Below are 21,482 nucleotides of genomic sequence, written 5' to 3'. Positions count from 1 at the left end.
AGGGATTAGAGGGGTGGTATGAGGTTTTGTAAAATCGTGTTCGGAATCATAATTTTTGCAGTTTCATTGCATTCCATTTTAAAAGTGAAGTATTACCAACACATCATTCTCTAAAATTTAGAAGCCCTTTCTAGCATACAAACATACTCTAGTTAACCCTGTCCACCCCAGACAATATCTGGACAATAAATCAAGGTTTTTTTTTTGTTTGTTTTTTACATATATACACACCGATATGTAAATGTAAATGTAAAAAAAAAAACCTATATCTGTGTGCAACTGTGATCATTATGCATTCGTTTGTTTGTATACTCAATGAATCTGTAGGAGTGAGTGAGTGAGTGAGTGAGTGAGTGAGTGAGTGCGTGAGTGAGTGAGTGAGTGAGTGAGTGAGTGAGTGAGTGAGTGAGTGAGTGAGTGAGTGAGTGAGTGAGTGAGTGAGTGAGTTAGTGTATATAGTATATAGCGCATTTCCTATGTACTCCTGTAAACCCAAAGTGCTTTACAACCCTGTCAGGCGAATCTCTCCTCAACCACCACCACCTGGATGATGTGACGGCAGCCACAGTACATGTGCGCTCACCACACACCAGCTATAGTGTGTCTACACGTGTGTCTAATGTGTCGGCACGTTTAGGCCTCACCTGGTCAGTTTTCTGGTGGAAGTTAGCGGACATCTCCAGCAGTGCGCTCCTTTCGTCCAGCGCGGCGGCGAACGCTTTCCATTCCTGCTCCAGCTGACCTGAGATCTGCTGAATCTGCTGCGTCGCATAGTGACCCGACTCCAGCAGCCTGTTCCCCACGGACATGATCCGACTGATGTTCACATACACATTCTGCAAGAGACCACAAGAATCACTGAGTGCTGTCTACCCCGCATCGCTTCCTGAATGTGTTTTTTTTTTAAGATGACACATTTATTCTAATCACAACTGGGGTATGTGGTATTGGCACAGCTACCGGTAAATCAAATCAAAACAGTGCATTTTGTCTTTGAAGGCTGAAATCATAAAATGTTACTTTTCTTTTAATATTGTCATTCAAAACAAATGATGGATGGCTGTGACCGATGTGTACGGACTCAGTATAAACAGCAGTCCACTCAAAGGGAGGAGTAGCTCTCGCCACACACACACACACACACACACACACACACACACGCACATACGTCTACAGCTTCAGCCACAGCTCTGGAATGTGTGTGGATGACAATTTAAGCCAAGAGGAAGAATCATGGTCAGAATTCAGGACTACCCATTTCAGACATGATGTTTTGCTATATGCTCTACCAACTGAAAATACAATATACCAACATAAATTGGAAACAAAAGTTTAGTATGCGAAACTGACATAACATATCTTAATAGAAAAAATTACCCTGAGCTTTAAATGTGAACAGTCAGCTTGTGGTAGCACCATGAGCTTGTGGAACCACCAAGTAAAGATACTTTATATATGGATAACATGAAATCAAAACTGACCCTATTTGCTTAAGAAAGAAGTTGCTGGGCCCATTACTGTAATACGATATGTTTTACCATTGTCACAATGCTGACATGGAAGCAGACGAGGATGATGGTCAAGAGAAACCAAGTGCAGATTATTTACATAAGTGATGATCCAAAACGTGAAACATAAACCTTAAATTAAATCCACAACATGAAACCAAACAAACATGAGTGAGTGAGTGAGTGAGTGAGTGAGTGAGTGAGTGAGTGAGTGAGTGAACTACAAACCGACTTGAAACAATGAACTTGAACAAGGAACCATTGAACATGGAACATAAACAATGGAACGCATTATATTACAGCATTACATACTTCAATCTCAACTACAAGACATACACGAGGCTTAAACACATGATTCAGGGGAACACATAATTATGATAACCAATGGGAACATGACCAATAAAAATAAGACACATGAAACAAGAGAACCAATCAGAACATGACAGGATCACACTAGGGGAACAGGGAATCACATGACATACATGATACATGAGTCATGACTATGAGAACTACAACATAAAAGACATGAAAACATACATTTGAAACAAAATAGTGCGTAATTAAATTGAAAAAACGTATTAAAAAATCGTAATCTTTTGAACAGTACTGTATTTCCAATAAAAAAATGTAGAACAATTATAATTCAATAATAATAAAGCATTTGTTCAATCAAAATCTGTTTTCATTCTTTTAAGCACCATTGTAACTGATGGTATTGCCATTGGATATAAAACATTATTGATTGGTTTGTAGTTTTTGACATATTCTTACTGATGCTTCCAAGACTCAGAAGTGAGTTTTGTAATTGCACTTCATGTTGCCAGATAGCATCATCTTTTTGACAAAGAAATCAGTACAATTTGCAGTAAAAACAAATCACAGAAAAACGATTTTTTTACTTTGTAATGCATGTACAAGATCAATAAATATAAAATGTTCAGTGGCCGGGGAAAAACAATGCCTAAACATAAAATTAAACATAACTTTTAACCAATGAAACCATAGCCTAATTGTAAACTATCCAATCAAATGCCTATTGATCGAAACAAGCTCCACCAAACATTATTTCCACCTAAATGTTCTGTTCCACTTGGAAATATGTCACATAATCAGAGAAAGCGCTATGATCACCACGATCAGAACTGTATGGGTCGGAATCTGATTCTAGATTAGCACTTTCATACTAATACGCTTTACGAGTGTGTGCTCTCTGATGTAATGGGAGTGTCTGAATTATGTACGTTCTTTAGGGAGAACTAAAGTCTAGTGCATGAGTGCTGGAGGAACGCAGCGCTCTGGTTACCAGGCTGTTTCCTCACATGGGACTAATTACACAGCCCAGAGGCATTCAAAAGGGTACAGGATCAATACACAGAGAGCTGTCAGATGAAAACCGTATGGGGGTTTGGTATCTGCCTGCGTGCAACAATAAACTGCAGCAGTCATGTCTGTGCACGTGAAAACCTGGAGCAATAATACAGTCACATGCACATACGAAAACACACACACACACACAAACTTTTCAACCCTTAGCTTTAAATCAAGTCCTAATAAATTGCGACATGCAATGGATGCACAATACAATGGTGACTATATCAGTCATTTTCTCTTTTGTTTGTCTTCGAGTTTTGTCTCGATGTGAATTAGCCATTATTAGAAGCATACAAGCATGTAGACCTTTTGGGAGCAGACACAGTTACGCCACTGCAGTTGTGTGCACATTGTGGTGGCAGAAAAAACAACGGTTAGTCGTAACCTGAGACGTGTATATCTCCCAATTCAGACTTTAGAGCTCGCAACGAGTTTATATCACAATTCTGAAGGGAAAAATACAGAATAACGCGAAAAAAGTCTTGCAGTTACCTTTTTAATTAGTGCTGGGCAACGATTAATCGCATCCAAAATAAAAGTTTGTGTTTACGTAATATATGTAAGTCTGTCACTAGAACTGTCATTTTCTGCCACCAGGTAGGCTCCACCCACAAAAAACACGTACAGTCATGGTCAGAATTAATGGCACCCCTGGTAAATATGATCAAAACTGGCTGTAAAAAAATAATCTGCATTGTTTATCCTTTTGATCTTTCATTAAAAAAAATGCCAAAAATCTAACCTTTCATTGAAGTAAAATAATTAAAAGTGGGGGAAAATCACAACGTGTTTTCTCCAAAACACGTTGGCCACAATTATTGGTACCCTATATTTTTTTTACGAGTAAAATATATCTGAAGTATATTCCCATTAATATTTACCTTTTTTAGCACACCAGGGTGACTAGGAACATGACATTGTCCAGCCATGACTTCTTGTTTCACAGGAGTTTAAATATGAGGAAAAACAAATGCCAAATTCCCTTAATCATCCATCACAATGAGTAAAAGTAAAACCAAAGAATATAGTTCTGATGTGCATCAAAAGATTGTTGAGCATCACAAAATAGAAAGTGGCTGTAAGAAAATAGCTAAAGAATTGAAAATCCCCATTTTGACCACCAGGGCAATAATTAAGAAGTTCCAATCAACTAGAGATGTTACGAATCTGCCAGGAAGAGGACGTGTGTCTATATTGCCTTAATGGACGGTGAGGATGAAAGTTTGAGTGGCCAAAGACTCTTCAAGGATCACAGATGGAGAATTGCAGAGATTAGTTGAGTCTTGGGGTCAGAAAGCCTATAAAAAAATCTAACAACCCCTACATCACCACATGTTGTTTGGGAGGGTTTCAAGAAAAATCCTCCTCGCTCATCCAAAAACAAACTCCAGCAAATTCAGCTGTCAGACACGACTGGAACTTGTAACAGCACAGGGATCTGTGGTCAGATGAAACTAAAAAAAGAGCTTTGTATATACTGTATAAGTGTATATACTGTATATATCAGGACTGAAATTGTTTTACTGGTGTACACCCATATGTAATAAATAAGCATATAACACATAAATATACACTTGACTGTGAAGAATTCTATGATCTTTGGAAGAAGTGCGCACCAGCTAAATCAGTTGTGAATTTTATCAAAAATGTTCATTTAAAGATGACCATTTCTAAATAATGCAGCCTGCATGTGTAGATAAGACAATCCAAAGTCACTGGTGCCCACATGCACAAATTAAACGTATTTCTACCAGACAAAGTCAGGGTGTAAAATAATAGTTATTAACTTTGTATAGCCTCACTCCAATCCTGGTTTCAGAGCTGCTCGGAGAAGATAGACATGCACCAGTAAACACAAATTCATCAAATCCCTCTGTTGTGTATCACAGACCTTGTGGATTGCATCATGAAAACAATTAAGAGCTTCTGGTATCTCATTTTCATGTAAATCTAAAGCAGCTTAAAGTAACTTCTGGCTTAACATATGCTAAATATAATGGGTGCTATTGTCATGTTAATGGCCAGCATGTGGTTTATTAGCAAAATTGACTTTCATATGGAGGGCACATCAAAGAAATCAGTTTGTACGATTTACATAAATTTACTGACCTCAAGGATAAAAAGCAACGGATTCACGTTAGAGGCAGAAATGACACTAAACAAAGTGTAAAAGTGTTGGGTTTTCATGTTTTCACAGTCACCGTCGAAAACAGCTGTGCAGCTTAATAACTTTGTAAGGAAAGTGATACGTTCTTTGATTAATAGAACATTCAAAACAATGGTATTTATTTGAAAACAAATTTTTTAAATGTAAGTATTTTCTGATCAATTTAATGTATCTGAGCTAAATAAATGTTTACATTTATTTATAACAGAAAAATGTTAACAGTCCCCAAATTTGTGTACAGTAGTGTATGTCTACATATATAGGTAATATTTTTGTTTCATTAGTCTTACACACATTCCATTTTAAATTTGTATTGTTTACTTTCTTCACCTTTTCTGTTTGCAATACCTACCATATAATACCCCCCCCCCCCCCCCTTTAGTGTTTTTTTTTTCTTTTTCATTAGTATTCTTGTAAACTCCTGCATTAACTATACTTGGATAGAAAAAAGTGAATTATCTGACCCCTAAAACAGAAAATCAAGAAAAAAGACACATCAAATCAAGTGTCATGTCACTTGAGCACAAAATGAGAGTGCAGACCGAGGAAGCGCTCTACCTACATTTACTCATATCACATTTCAGGACCTGAACACAGCCAAGACACACATACCGTAGAACAAAAGCCTTCCTCACACGAAAAAAAAAAAAAAAAGTCACTTTATAACAGGACACTGAAGTCTACTTAAACAGAGAGAGTCACACAAGGACAGTTTACCCTTCACTCTTACAGACAGACATAAAACCCAGGTTTAATATTATTATGCAAAACCTTTTTTCTCTTACACAGTCTGGGTGAATAGAGGAGTGCCTGGAACATTATATCTCCCACTGGATGTCTCCGGGACTGATCAATACGCCAGCATGATGGGAGATTACCCAGCCATGAGTAAAATGCCTTTAGCTGGAGGAGTGTTTTCTACATGTTGTCCTCCAGATTGTCTTTCATAAGAGAGTGGGGCTGAGTTCATTTACAACTCGACAAGCATAACGCTCCGCTCAGGTGACATTACCCCCGGAACTCAATGACACGGCTGCTTAAGCATGTCTATTACCAAAGGTTACAACCAGGCTCCCAGTGTGCCATGCGATGGACATTAACGTCTCCATAAATCGCCTATTGAATTACTGTCAATATATGTTGCAAATGCCACAGTACGTGCAGGTTATTAAACTGTAGTGACCATTGAGTCCTCTAGGGGGCAGGCTATCAGCATATAGTGTTATTGATTGTAAAAAACATTTTTTTGCAGTTTATTACAAATAATCTGTGCACATAGTTATTGTTTTAAAATTCCCATGGCCTCGTAATATTTTATCAAAAACATTATCTGTTCTCTTCATGACGTGTGATTCGGGCAGAGGTTGGGACTAAATATCTTCCACAACTGACTGCAAATGGGGAACTTTCTATGATCCAATAAAATCCCAAGGACGAAATCAAGTCCCGTCCTACTTTTTTTTTTCACATACCAGAAGCCGTTTCACCCGTATATACGTCGCAATAGGGAAGACCTATCACAACGTCCGTTTCATGTCGACTTTAAAAAACTAAAAGAAGTCTGTTGCAGTATCATAAACTCCAGAGATCAGACATTAGTATTCCATTTGTGTGAAATAAGAAAGAATACGATAAACACAAAACGCGCATTAATCAAGTGATACAAGCCGAATAACCATCTGACACTGTTTTGGTCCGTTCATGCTTCATATCAGGCAGGGAAGTAAGGCTCCAGGGACTTCCTGAGGTGGTGCCCGACAGTCAGGCTGACCCAAAGCAAACAGTTGACAAAGCGTTTCATCCGTTCAGTTCTGCACAGTTGTAGCAACGTGAGAGGGGGTAGACAGTTCTCACAGCTGAGGCAGGACATGTGATTAAGCACACTCAGCCAAACCTAGCACACTAACAAAGGAGCAACAAAGAGCCCGATAACAACCTATAAAAACCTATAACTTTAAAAGTTATGTCAATATTTAAGGGTGGAGGCAACAAATGCATAAAAATATATAGCTGCATTTAATTTCCATCTCTATATTGTTTGTTTTCATATGTTTTTCAAGAATTTTTTTCTTTTCATTACTCATGTTTCTTCATTGTTTATCAAGATCAGTTTTATTTCTATATTTCGATAGTTTTTTCTTAATTATTTATCTAATTTTTTTCATACCTATAAAACAAAACAAACAAAAATGTATAAATGTATTTAAAAAATTACACAAATCAATAGCACAATGTGATAAAATGGCTTAATTCGTGAAACTTCTTGTAAAGTAAAGTCCAACCCGATCTCACGGCAATTCGTGAGTATTTTACGACGTAGAGAATTCGTACAAATTCATACGACCTCATTCAAACGAATTCGTAAAATGTATTTATTCTACTAATATTTTACGAGTTGCGCAATTCGTACGAATGACTTAGCCCTGACCCCGCCCCTAAACCTACCGATCACTGGGGTTTAGACAAATCGTACGAATTGGTCGTGAGACAATTAATAGGGTGCACGTGCAACATCGTTACAACCGCTCATGAATTACGCCCAGGCTTTCCTGCCAGTCATTTCTACCAGGTTTGTAAAGGACTAATGTAGCAGGACAGTGATATTAAAAGACTAAATTAAATTCTATGTACAGACAAGCAGATCGACTCAAAATACGAATGCAATCGTTAAGCATTTCTATAAAAAAACAAAGAAAATGCTTAACCATTTAGCGCGCTGCATTCATACGCTGGGCTCATCTGCTCATCCGTATACAGTGTGCATCATCAATAAAGTGTATGAATTTGATCTTTTAATATCACTGTTGTATATTAAGGCATTTGAGTGCTACAGTATATGAGGTCCTGCATTTAAATTTTCTGCCAAAAATGTTGAAATCTAGTTAGAAGCCATTAAACTTAATGACTTAAAATATGAATCTCTTTTATATATCAATATATTCAATGCATATCACCTACTGGTCTATTAAGCATTATTACCGTTTAATGACTTATTCATGAAAGATATGTGTTACCACATTTATATCCTTCAAATTTGAGAAAAAAATCATTCTCTATGAATTTCCAACCTGTGAAAGCATCTAAAACTGCATTGGTCATTTGCACGAGTCCACACTGCATGCAGACACATGCTGTGGACTTTTCCTATTGGCTGAACAGCAGTAACATTTAGATGTGGATGGACAGATGGCAGATGAGACCATAGAGATGGAAAATCAGTGATTGATGCCACGGCGTTTTCTTGTGAAACTCTCTCCCTTTGAAATCTACTGGGGGTGATTAACGAATGTGCCCAGGGTCACACGCACGCACACACACACACACACACACACACACACACACACACACACACACACACACACACACACACACACACACACACACACACACACACACACACACACACACACACACACACACACACACACACACACGCATGCACGCACACACACACGCACACATACACAGGCATGATGTATCAACGTGTGACTGTTCTCCAGTGGCATTACATACCCTTCAAGCATATATTGACATGACTATTATATGACAACAGAAAATTCAGTCTTGCATGACTAAGTGAGTCAGGACACGTGTACAAGCGCACATTATTTTCCTGATGTAACACTCATCAAGCCGCACTGTTATAATGCCTCAGGTGGTGACAGATATTACTGCTGGACCACTGGACACAGTCTTACCATGCAGTTCATTGCAAAGTGGTTGTGTTGGGTCTGCAGCTCCAGCACGTGCTGATGTTTGGCTCCTATCTCTGTGTAGGTTGTCAGGAACAGGCCTTTATTATGGACAATCCAATCGAACATCTGTTGAAAGGAAAAAAATGGAATGCATGGACTGTGAAATATACTGGAATATTGTTTTATGTTATACTTCAATACACTCTCATTACAGTAAGAAACACTCACAATCAATGTTTATCTGTGCATCCTCAAAACATGACTTTGCTCATTCAGATTCTATACAATCTTGCTTATCTTTGGATTTATTTGTCGATAACCATTCAAATGATTTGGTTTTATTTGTTGTTTTCTTTAGTATATATGTTTAATATAAATTATTAGTTTATATAAATATAAAACTAAAATATATATAAAATTTAGTTTAATAGTTTTCTATATTTTTCAGAGAAAATTCGGATTATTAAATTGTCATTGTTATTTTTGCTCGTAACGCTTTTATTTGACTGTATATAGACTGGTATAACACACAGTGGTCAACATTTTAAGTGGATCAAAACCTTTCGTCAATATTATACATCAGTTTTGAACAATACCCGTTCTTGTCTTAGGACTTTTTTGATACACTTCAGATGACTACTGTATTTAACTATGCTTACTTCTCATACACTACCAATAAAGTGTTTGGGATCAATATTATAATTTTTTAAAAGTAAATTAGTACTTCTAAATTGATTAAAATACATTTTATGAATTTAAATGAAATGCTGTACTTTTGAATTTTCTATTCATCAAAGAATCCTGAAAAAAGGGAAGAATATTAGAATGATTTCTGAAGGATCATGTGACACTGACGACTGGAATACAATATTTTGCTGTATTTTTGATCAAATAAATGCAGCCTTGGTGAACATAAGATACTTTTTTTGAAAACACTAAAAACTCTTCAAAAAGTTCCTTAATAACTTGGTATTATGCAGTTACAATGCGTGAACACTGGTTCCATTTCTTATCTTTACTGTACCATGGTACTGGCGAAGTGAATTTTTAATAAAGTGCCCCTATTATGCTTTTACAGTATATTCCCTTTCATGCAGTATGTAATATGGTTGTTTGTGGGTGTAAAAGGTCTGCAAAGTGCATGACAAAACGAGTCGTCAGCAATTCCAGTCTCATTTCCTGTTACATACCTACGTAACAATGTAACATTTGCATAATGGCAGCCTATTGTCTTTATTGGCTGCTTGCAAACTATGTATATTTTGACCCGCCTTCAAACAATGTTGTAGTTGAGGCTGGAAGAGTTTGGTTTGTATTGTCCACATCTTGAGAAGATGCTGTTTTCAGAGCTGCAAATCCACTTTAAGTGCACTTCAAAAGAATGAGGACTTGCGCTGCAATATATATATGAAAAAAAAACGATATTCATATTACTGTTATTATCTGATATTCAGATTACATATTACTGTTCATATTACTGTGTATGCAAGCACTGAGGAAGCCTCCGGAAAGGAAATTTAGTTATGGTAATGGGGGTTCTCTTACGTAGAGTTCTCTCGTACTGCGTCGAAGAACGCAACGGGAAAGTATTTCTTTGTCGAGATTGAAGCCTAAAAATTAATCCTTAATTTTGTAAATATTGTAAAACGCTTTTCTGTAGCATACAACCCTAGGCGGAGCAATATCGCTCACCCATTGGCTGCTCCGCCAGAAAAGCACAGCCTATGCGAGGCCAGAGACGCTGACCAATGAGGGCGCTTCGCGCCCTTCTGCGTCACCTCCCGCCAAAACAGGCATGGCCTAGGCCTATAAATACGCATAGCTGTCTAACACACTGATTTTCTAAAATTCACGAAGCTGCACGCATCGTTGGATTGGATTCGAGCCGCCACAGCCGTCTGAAACAAGCACCTCAGCAGGACGCGCCTCTCTTACCTGAAGCCGCTGGTCATCGCCGCCTTCAGCCGCCGTTCCCTGCTGCGCTTCTCCGGCGTGGAATATCCTTTACATTATGTGTGTGTGTTTTGTGTGTGTGTTCGCCGTCGCGACACACAGTTTTTCCACCACTAAAAGAGCCGAGCGTCTTTTTCAAGATGCCTCGCACCTCCTGTGGCTCGTGTAGAGCCCCGCTCAGCGATGGGGACCACGTGCTTGTGTTTCCTGCCTGTAAGGATCACGCAGCTTCAGCTCTCGTCGATGGCTGCCATCACTGTGATTTGATGCCTACGGTGACTCTGCGGACTCGCCTGGGGTTCATTTACTGAAGCTGCATCTTTCCGCCCGCTGTAGTGCCGCGCCGTGAAAAGCGCCGTGCTCAGCGGAGCCCGGAACCTCCCTCCACCACGAGGTGCTCGCCGCTGCTGCCGCCAGCTTCTCCGCCCGCTTCGCTGGACTCTCTGACCGACGGACAAGGGCCGCTGTGTGCCGCCGCGTCCGTCATGGACGAGGGTGAAGCCGCGTCTGTGGAGGACGACTGCTATTCTCTCCTCGCTTCGGGTAGCAAGGGATGGGCGAGCTCCGAGGATCTCCCCTCCCCCGCCGCTCGTGAGCGTCGACGGAGAAAGACCAGCATCGATGCGCTTACCGGCTGGATGGCTACTTTTCTGCAGAGGAACGTACGTTACCGTCCTCACGACCCGCGCCTTTTTCTTCCTGAATTCACGAAGAAATCGCGGAGTCCCGGAAAGCCCCGTTTTCAGCCAGGATGCGCACTTCTGCTTCGAGGAAAGCTAACGTTATAGTGTTAAAATCCCGCCGCGGCCGGATTTCACTAAAATGTCTCGCTCGCACAGTCCCAACATACGCGACCGTGCCAGTGTATTTTGCAGTCACCAAATCGGCATCAATGCCCGTTTGCCTGCACACAAACGCCGTTTTCACGACGCCCCAGGTAAATCTGAAAATGTATTTTCTGGTGTCCCGGCCACGGCCGATGGTGTAATGTGTGTATCCGTAATGCCCACGACCCAGTGCCCATTCGAACACACAAGCAGGACACAACAGGGCTTGCACACATAAAATCGACTCTGTCGATTGTGCGTCACATGTAAGTTAGTGAACGTGCCCGCTTTTCAGTGCCCACAATCACTACACACTGTATGTCCCGTGGTTTCTGTAAAAACGAAACGAATGCACGGTCAGTCGGTTCTGATAGACAGTACTCTCTGTGCTACACGGTGTCCCGGCCACAGCCGATGATGTAATGTGTGTAACTGTATGCCCACGACCCAGTGCCCATTCGTACACACAATACAGGGCTTGCACACATAAAATCGACTCTGTCGATTGTGCATCATATGTAGTGAGCGTGCCCGCTTTCAAGTGCCCACAATCACTACAAGCTACATGTCACACGTTTTCTATGAAACGAAACCGATGCACGGTCAGTCAGTTCTAATAGACAGTACTCCCCAGTGCTATAAATGTACCCGCGTTCACGCACCCACATTTATTCTCAAACATGCCGAGCCGTACGGGGCTCGCACCGCGCGCTCTCTCTCTCAGCTGAGAGAGCTGAGCGCGCGCGGGCTGCCCGCTCGATTAAGCACGCCCCCCGCATCATACGCTGCAATGGCGCCCATGTTACAGCACACGACTGCTCTCGTGTCGCCGCCATTTCGCGACCAGAGCCCGGTTTTTCAACCCGTGCAAGCACAGCCCCGTACAACACAGGGTCTGCACGCATAAAATCGACTCATGTCGATTGTGCTTTACATGTAGTGAGCGTGCCCACTGTCCAGTGCCCACAACCACTACACACTGCACGTTCCGCGGTTTCTGTAAAAACGAAACTAACGAACGGTCAGTCAGTACACAAACACAGTGTCCCCGGTGTTATAAATGTGCCCGCCACCAAGCGCCCACGCTTATTCACAAATATAACGAGCCCTACGGGGCTCGCCCCGCGCGCTCTCTCTCAACTCAGAGAGACGAGCGCGCGCGGGATGCATACTGTGTTAAACATGCCCCCCGCCTCACACGCCACGGCGTCCATGTTACAGCACACGGTTGCTCTCGTGTCGCCACCATTTCGCGACCAGGGCCCAGATTACATTCAACCCCTAGTCACACGTGCAGATGCATGGTAAAGACTTCCCGGGGTCTCAGAATGGGTGCTAGAGACTATAAAAAGAGGCTATTCGCTACAGTTTCATCGACGCCCTCCCCGTTTCACGGAGAAAGTCGAAACCACGGTAAAAACAGAAGTAGCACACCTACTTCGAGCCGAAATAGCGAAGCTATTGAGCAAAGGGGCCATAGAGCCTTTATCTCAAGCTCAAAGCGAAGGGGGTTGGTACAGCAGATATTTCCTGGTACCCAAGAAAGACGGGGGTCTCAGACCCATTTTGGATCTAAGACGTTTGAACAAAGCGCTAGCAAGGCGAAAGTTCAGAATGCTCACGACCAGAAAAATCCTCGCGCAGATTCGCAGAGGAGACTGGTTTATGGCGATAGATCTGAAAGACGCGTATTTTCACATACAAATTGCGTCACGTCACAGGCGATTTTTGAGATTCGCCTTCGAGGGCCGGGCATATCAGTACACAGTCCTGCCATTCGGCCTATCCCTAGCACCTCGTACATTTACAGTGTGCATGGACGCGGCGCTGGCACCCCTGAGACTCCGAGGCATTCGAATTCTGAACTATTTGGACAATTGGCTGATTCTGGCTCAATCGCCTTCAGAACTCGCTCACCACAAGACACTAATACTCGATCACCTCGAGTGCTTAGGTCTGAGAGTCAATTGGGAGAAAAGTTCACTGTTTCCCAGTCAAAGGGTCTCCTTTTTAGGACTGGAACTGAACTCGCTGTCTATGACAGCACAGCTGTCATCACAGCGCAGGCAAGACACCCTGCAAATGGCGAAATCCTTCTGCAGCGGCCATTTAGTGCCGCTCAAGAGATTTCAGAAAATGCTAGGCCTCATGGCCTCAGCCTCAGCGGTACTGCAGCTGGGCCTGCTGCGCATGCGCCCACTGCAGTTCTGGTTGAAAGCGCACGTACCGCGCCGAGCATGGTTGCACGGTCGTTATCGCCTCAAGGTCAATCAGGAATGCATTTCAGCCCTGACACCATGGAGAGCGTCAGACTGGTACCGGTCAGGAGTAAGCCTGGGGACTTCCTCGAGCCTGAAGGTGGTGTCCACGGACGCGTCCACCTCAGGCTGGGGAGCACTGCTCGACGGCAGACCGTTCTTTGGCCAGTGGCCAGAACGAGCCAAACTACCGCACATAAACTGCCTGGAAATGATGGCGGTGGACTTTGCGCTGAGGCGTTTTTGTCCCCGGATAAAAGGGCACCACGTCCTGGTCCGTTCGGACAACATGTCGGTAGTAGCCTACATAAACCGCCAGGGGGGCGTGAAATCCCGAAACCTATTCAGGTTAGCGGAACGCATACTGGTATGGGCCCAGCACAACCTGCGCTCGTTGAGAGCAATGCATGTGCCAGGCCACTTGAATGTAGGCCCAGACAGACTCTCACGGAACAAAGTTCCGACGGGAGAGTGGTCTCTACACACACAGACAGTGCGTCTGCTGTGGAAAACGTTCGGCAGAGCGGAAATAGACCTGTTTGCAAACCAGGAAAACGCTCACTGCCCAGAATTCTTTTCGAAGAGCACGAACGCGCTGGCCAGTGTCTGGCTCCGCCGTCCGCTCTATGCTTTTCCTCCTGTCTCACTCCTGCCTCAAGTGCTGGAGCGTATCGAGGAAAGCGGATGCGCGGTGCTACTAGTCGCTCCGTACTGGACGAATCAACCCTGGTTCCCAGTTTTGATGCGACTGAAGAGTACTGCCCCGTGGCCGATTCCAGTGAGGAGAGACCTCCTCTCGCAGGCCAAGGGCTCGATTTTGCATCCTCGCCCGGAGCTCTGGTCCCTACACGTATGGGCCATAAACGGGTACCCGCTAATCTCCCAAAGGGAGTGTTAGACACGATCGAACAGGCTAGGGCTCCGTCTACTAGACGGCTCTACGCTTCCAAATGGTCGGTGTTCTCTGGTTGGTGTTCAGACCAAGGTCTGTCACCACTTCAGTGCGGGGAAACGGAGATTCTCTCCTTCCTCCAAGAGCTATTGGATAAGGGAAGAACCCCATCCACGCTCAAAGTCTATGTGGCTGCCATATCTGCGTTCGTTAATCCAACGCTTGGCCATTCACTGAGCAGAAACGACCTAGTGGTCCGTTTCCTTAGAGGAGCCAGGAGGTTAAACCCTCCAAGGCCTCCTTCAGTCCCCGTTTGGGACCTTTCTACAGTGTTGAACGCTATGAAAGGGGCCCCTTTCGAGCCTATTCACTCAGTTGACATGAAACACCTGTATTTCAAGACCGTGTTTCTTTTGGCTCTCGCTTCAGTGAAGCGCGTGGGGGATTTGCAAGCGCTCTCAGTTAGAGCTTCTTGTATGGAGTTCGGGCCAAACGACTCTGTAGTCGTGTTGAAACCGAAGCATGGGTATGTACCTAAGTCCCTCAACACACCGTTCAGGGCTCAGGTCATTTCCCTGTCGGCCCTGCCGGCCTCGGAGGACGGAAATAGCTCCCTTTGCCCGGTCAGGGCATTAAGAGCTTATGTGTCCCGCTCCGCTGTTTTTCGACAGACGGAGCAGCTCTTTGTTTCGTTCAGTGGGCGCTCTAAAGGGCGAGCCGCGACGAAACAGAGTCTATCTCGATGGGTAGTGGATGCCATTGCGCTAGCCTACGCATCTAGAGGTTTGGAATGCCCCCTGGGCATCAGAGCACATTCTACGAGAGGCATGGCCTCTTCGTGGGCTTGGTATAGCGGAATCTCGTTACAAGATATCTGTATGGCGGCAGGCTGGGCCTCCCCGTCTACATTTATACGGTTCTATAACCTAGAGGTTCCTGCGTTGCAGGCTAAACTGCTCTCGGTCTAGAGGACTATGTTTAGTGTTCCTGCCCCGCGTTGCGGCCCAGGTCACTTCAATGTTTAAGCATCACTCACTGACAATGTGTCCCATGAGCATGCTATTACCCCTCATATATATATAATATTCATATATATGTTATTATGCCCTTAGAGGCACTACTATAAAGGGATGATGCTATTTTTAGCCGCTCTCCCTATACTTCTTGGGGTAGGCACTTGTATGCCAGGGCGCGCGCGCCCTTAGGTGTCTGTGTCGGTCCAAGAACACGCATGGCGGGTTACATAGGGTTCCCGTAGCGTTCTTCGACGCAGTACGAGAGAACTCTACGTAAGAGAACGTACTCGGTTACTAACGTAACCTCGGTTCTCTCTAGGAGGGGAACGAGTACTGCGTCTCATGCCATGCGTGTCCACGCTGCGTCGCTTTCGTGACGAAAATCAGTGTGTTAGACAGCTATGCGTATTTATAGGCCTAGGCCACGCCTGTTTTGGCGGGAGGTGACGCAGAAGGGCGCGAAGCGCCCTCATTGGTCAGCGTCTCTGGCCTCGCATAGGCTGTGCTTTTCTGGCGGAGCAGCCAATGGGTGAGCGATATTGCTCCGCCTAGGGTTGTATGCTACAGAAAAGCGTTTTACAATATTTACAAAATTAAGGATTAATTTTTAGGCTTCAATCTCGACAAAGAAATACTTTCCCGTAGCGTTCTTCGACGCAGTACTCGTTCCTCTCCTAGAGAGAACCGAGGTTACGTTAGTAACCGAGTACGTTTTGTTTTCAAAATGCGCTGTAAGCGGCAGACCAATCACTACAGACTGGGCCATCTGACCAATCAGAGCAGAGTAGGATTGCGGTATACGAGGGGTTTAGAGAGGGCACGTAGAGAGACTGAATCTTCAAACAAATCATTTTCAGAAATTAGGTGATGTGCAATGTATATGATAAAATTAAAGTGTATTTTGACCTTTGACACATGTATTACTATTGTAGGAGACAAAATTAGGAACCTATAAAATAGCACAATAGAGGCACTTAAAGAATATAGCATATAGAACTCTTGAAATATCACATGAAATGATATAGAGTACAAATAGTATGTATAAAACGCTCTTTGTATGTTGTATCGTAACTTATGTTATTGTTCTAACCTTATATGATATGTAAACCTGCCAAATTCTCTCCTTGTTAAACCTCACACATATATTGTAGTAGTACATGTTCATACCTTCTCTGCGTCTTGCTGAAAGAGTCTTAGCTGGAAGCATTGATCCAGTTTGACTTTGCGCATGTGCCAGGCTTGGTGGAGATGTTGGCGCGTGCCGTGGAGTTTATCCAGAAGTGCCTGGACTTTTGGAGCTAATCCCTGGATATCTCCTCTGCCTTTCTCCCCACACTGGATTAGTTGAAGCAGGCGTTGACCATCAGTATCTAACTCCTCCACAGGAGCTTTAGTGACCTTTTTCTTCAGAGACGCGTGCTCCTCCATAGCACGCCGAGACCCGTCCAGGTCTGACGGCAGGTCCCGCAGGGACACCATGTCCTGGAGCTCGTCCAAACGGGCTAAGATGCGAGCCGCATTGCTAGTGAAGTCTTCAAAGGCCACTCGAACTTCGATCCACTCCTCGTGGTCGTAATCCAGACTGCCCTCGAAGTCTGGAGTCAGCTGGGAAGGATCAACGACTTTGGTCAAACCCTCGAGGGACACCATGATGGTCTGAAAGGATGAAAGTAGGACACTTGGGTTCATATTCTCAATGCATCAGACTTTGAATACAATAACTGAAATAAAAAAAATAAAAAACTTTTTTTTCATCAAAATTGTACATTTTCATTTAGTACTAAAAAACAAAAACTGAAATAAAAATAAAAATTATACAGTCATTTACTAGGTTTTGAAATGATGTTTAATATCTGTTGAATTCGGATTGATATATTCTTGATATTTTACAATTAATGTTTGATATCTCTGTATTGTTTCTACAAGTTTTGACATATTTTGAATACATTTTTGGCCACATTTTTGCAATTTAATATCAAAATGTATTATTTTACATGCAAGTCTGCTTTTTGGCGTGACATCTTTACAACATTCAAAACCGATCACTGCAACTTATGATAATAATTTGGCAGCTCTGGGTCCTGAATGGATCACTTTTGTCAGTGGGAGGTTTCCAAGAAGCTGCAATTGTTATTTAAAAAAACAGTGCAATTAAACACTGATTGGATGATGAATGCAAACCCTATTGGATCAGTTACGTTGAACACTTTACTTAAAGGAGCCAGGAAAACATTCCAGACATTGCAGCTCAGGTCATGTTATTAGAGACAACAGCAGAGACATGAGGGGATCGTGGACACTTGAGACTTGCTGGATAGAGAGCAGAACTTCAAGAAAGTCTGCTCTGCATTACACCGATGCAATTAAAGGTATGTTCCAGTGTTTAGGTATAAACAGCTTCAAATCATATTTGTGATGCAGTTATAAACACCTATTATCTATCAATTACATATATATTACAATGCAATAACACTTTTTAAGCTTGTGCTGCATTAGATGTGTTAATTTAAGAAACCTCCATTGGGAGATCAAGCCTTCAGATTAAATATATCACTACCGCATGTGTCTTCCTCTCAGCTGTTTGATGAAATAGGTCAGAAGTAATTTCGAAAGCTCTACTTTCACACCAGCAAGATGGGATGTTCTAGTAAAACATACTTTACGCATATTGTGTTATCTTTTTTTTGTATTCCACTGAAAAATGCTGTACTCTCGCATAACATATTTGAGAAACATTCAAAACAACATCTTATTGAAAATACCATAAACAGAACTCCTAATTTGCTGTCACTTTCTTTAACGTACATTCACAGGTTTAAAGTGCTTACCTCAAATTCAAACTTGGAACTGCCGAAATTCGTCCTCTGTTTCTGCCAGAAGTTGTCAGGTTTGATGATGAGCGCGACGTGGATGCAGGAAGGAAACGATTCCTGTAGGATCTTCAGCAGAGGTTTGATAGAGTCCCATTTAGATCCACGCATATCCACGATGACCGTGAAGCCATGTCTGCTCACCTCCTCACTACGCAAACAAATGAAAACACAGCATCAGCTCTTCTGCAAACCGCTGACACTCACGTCATTAGGGAGAGGTAAATGAGAGCCACTGCTTTCAGAGATATCGACAAATCCCTCTCGGATTAAATACAATTTAGTGCATCAGATATAATGTGAAGGGACCCCTGCGTGAAAAATAACACTTACCCAAAAGGTAAAGAAACCCTTTTTTGCAAAATTTAAAGAAAACAGCTATAGGACAGAAACAAACAAATAAAATGCTAACTAAACAGCTCTCTAGCTTGAAAAACAGCCTGTTAACTCAAGAGTGTTTTCATATCCACAGCTGCACTTCTCTGGTCTGACTCTTAAACAGGAATGAGCACTGAACAACTCTAAATCATTCTGACCTCCCTCTCTGTGAGAGAGTGTGTGAGAGAGAGATAGAGATAAGGGGGAGGACGAGTGAAAGAACACAGAATGAAGAGAGGGATGAGAGTGAGACAGAGAGAAAACAAGAGAAAGGGTTTGATACTTTTATTCAGCAAGGGTGTATTCAAATAAATCAAAAGTGGCCGTAAAGAAATTCACAATGTTACAAAATATTTCCATTTCAATCTAATGCTGTTCTTCAAACTTTATGTTAATCAAAGAATCATGAAAAAACATTGTTTTCACAAAAATATTTAGTAGCACAACTGGAGTAATGGATGCTTAAAATTCAATAAGAGACTTGTTTCAAAAACAGTTAAAAATCGTACACACACATACACAATTAGCAAGAAAGCATGCCTGTAATTTTAAGTGCTTAAATAAATAGTTTAAATTAATTGATGTAATGTTCTTTAAGTCATCATCTTAGAGGAGGTACTACTTTTCTCTGCGGATTAATGTTACGTGTTATCGTTGTGATTCCCGTGGATGAATGTCTGGTATCATTGCATGATTCATATGAAAATTACTGGTTTTACCTGCTTTATATGGTAATAAGAGTTAACAAGTGATTTTATTATAGTAGTCTATATCAACACATACAATGTAAAAGTCCTGTGGGTGTACATTCAAAACAGTGAGTGTTTAGACGTTTATCCTGCACAATTCCTTGCCCTATAGACTTCCATTGTAAGTGCATTTCTACACACACATTTTGGGTTTGATCTCACTGATTGATAGGCAAGTTATAATTATTTTGTGTTGTGATTGATGGCATGAAGCTTAACTTGTATCAAGTCAGGAATATTCCTTCACAGTGTGAAATAATGAGAATGGAAGAGTAGGAAGAGAGAATATTCTTAGGAGTGAAAAAAATGGATGGAGGAAATAAATGGAAGAGGGATGGAGGATAACCAGTGCGGCCTACAATCTTCAGTTTCAGGCCAAAGAACATATCTACACCCCTGGCTAACCGATACACACCAGACACCAAAACCAACAACCGTAAGCGTCTATACACTCCCTCACTAAAGCGTTGTTTTCCTAACCAGGGGCCACATCTGGGTCTCCAACATAATACTGAATATCTGCACTTCCAAGCAAAGGGTTAGAAGTAAGTCTCCCAACTAAATTATATGTCCTTTGAAGTATGTTATTTATTTTCAAACTGTCATGGACAGTGCAAAAGTGGAGAATGTGTTTATAGTCGTCGAGAAGTTGAGGTTTAATTTCTGTGGCTCAAACAGAGTGATCATGGACAACAGAACAGAAGTAAAGTTTTGGAGAACCCTGAGGCAGACGATAACCTACATAAAGTTTTGAACTGTGCAGAGCTGAAACCCTCTGGCTGAAAGCAGAGATTCACGTGGAGCTGGTTGAGTTTCACTGAGTCGAATCAATGCTAACTACAGAAGGACACAGCAGGGAAAAGACAAATTGGCCATGTGATGTCTAAACAAACCAGAGAACAGGGAGCTTCAAAACCGAAAATTAAAAACAAAATTAGGATTTCACAAAAAAATACATTAACTAGACTCGAACGTCTTCTCAAGAAAATGCAAAGATACTTACCTCACCACAGCAGTGCTAAGGTGTTCTGTGTGGTTGCCAGAGAACTGCTACTGTATGCAGTGTTAGAGTGTGTAATAAGACTGGGAAAAGCTTAGCCATGGGGATGACGTGTGTATTTGAATATATATATGAAAATAAATTCAATAAAACTAAATTAAATGAAAACGTAGGTTCAAGAAGTAAAGGTGCGTCCTTGAGCTGTAGTTTTCATTTAATAAGAAACACACCACTAACCCTCCAGAGCACACAAGCAACTGCTTCAATGCCAAATCAACCACCCAGAACACCCTAGCAAATACAGAGAACACCATAGCAACCACTTATCAATGCCATAGCAACAATCAAGTGACACATTAAGCAAGCCTCTAAAACAAAAACCCTAGCGACCACCTAGCAACGCTCTAGCAATCCTCTAAGACACCCTTGCAGCAACGCCCCTCGGAACACATCAATGCCATAGGAGCCACTCAGAACACCCTAGCAACATCCTAGCAATTACAGAGAACACCATGACAACCACCTAGCATCAGCACAGAAAAAAACATTCAGCAATGCCCTAGCAACCACACATAATATCCAAACAAAGACCTAGCAACACCACTCAGAACATATGCCATAGCATCCACTCAAAACACCCTAACAGCTGCCTAGCAACATCATAGCAATTACAGAGAACACCCTGGCAACCACCTAGCATCAGCACAGCAAACAATCCAGCAATGCCCTGGTAACCACACATAATATTCAAACAAAGACCTAGCAATAATACCACTCAGAACATATCAATGCCATCAC

At 42.2% G+C, this 21,482-nt stretch overlaps 1 protein-coding gene across 2 annotated transcripts in view; it reads right to left on the bottom strand.

Moving 5' to 3' along the window:
* Positions 1-21,482, bottom strand: part of triob (trio Rho guanine nucleotide exchange factor b) — a 153,017-nt gene that overhangs the window by 77,135 nt on the left and 54,400 nt on the right. For both annotated transcript variants that reach the window (XM_079626370.1, XM_079626371.1), the window contains exons 5-8: positions 18,516-18,708; positions 16,855-17,343; positions 8,745-8,867; positions 645-836 (exon numbers count right to left, since the gene is read on the bottom strand). In XM_079626370.1, the coding sequence (XP_079482496.1) occupies positions 645-836; positions 8,745-8,867; positions 16,855-17,343; positions 18,516-18,708 (997 nt within the window). The remainder of the gene's footprint in view (positions 1-644; positions 837-8,744; positions 8,868-16,854; positions 17,344-18,515; positions 18,709-21,482) is intronic.

The sequence above is a fragment of the Phoxinus phoxinus genome (genome assembly GCF_949152265.1).
Source record: "Phoxinus phoxinus genome assembly, chromosome: 10".
Classification (NCBI taxonomy): domain Eukaryota; kingdom Metazoa; phylum Chordata; class Actinopteri; order Cypriniformes; family Leuciscidae; genus Phoxinus; species Phoxinus phoxinus.
The sequence above is the reverse complement of the archived record's forward strand: the minus strand, read 5'-3'. Positions and strand labels throughout refer to the sequence as shown.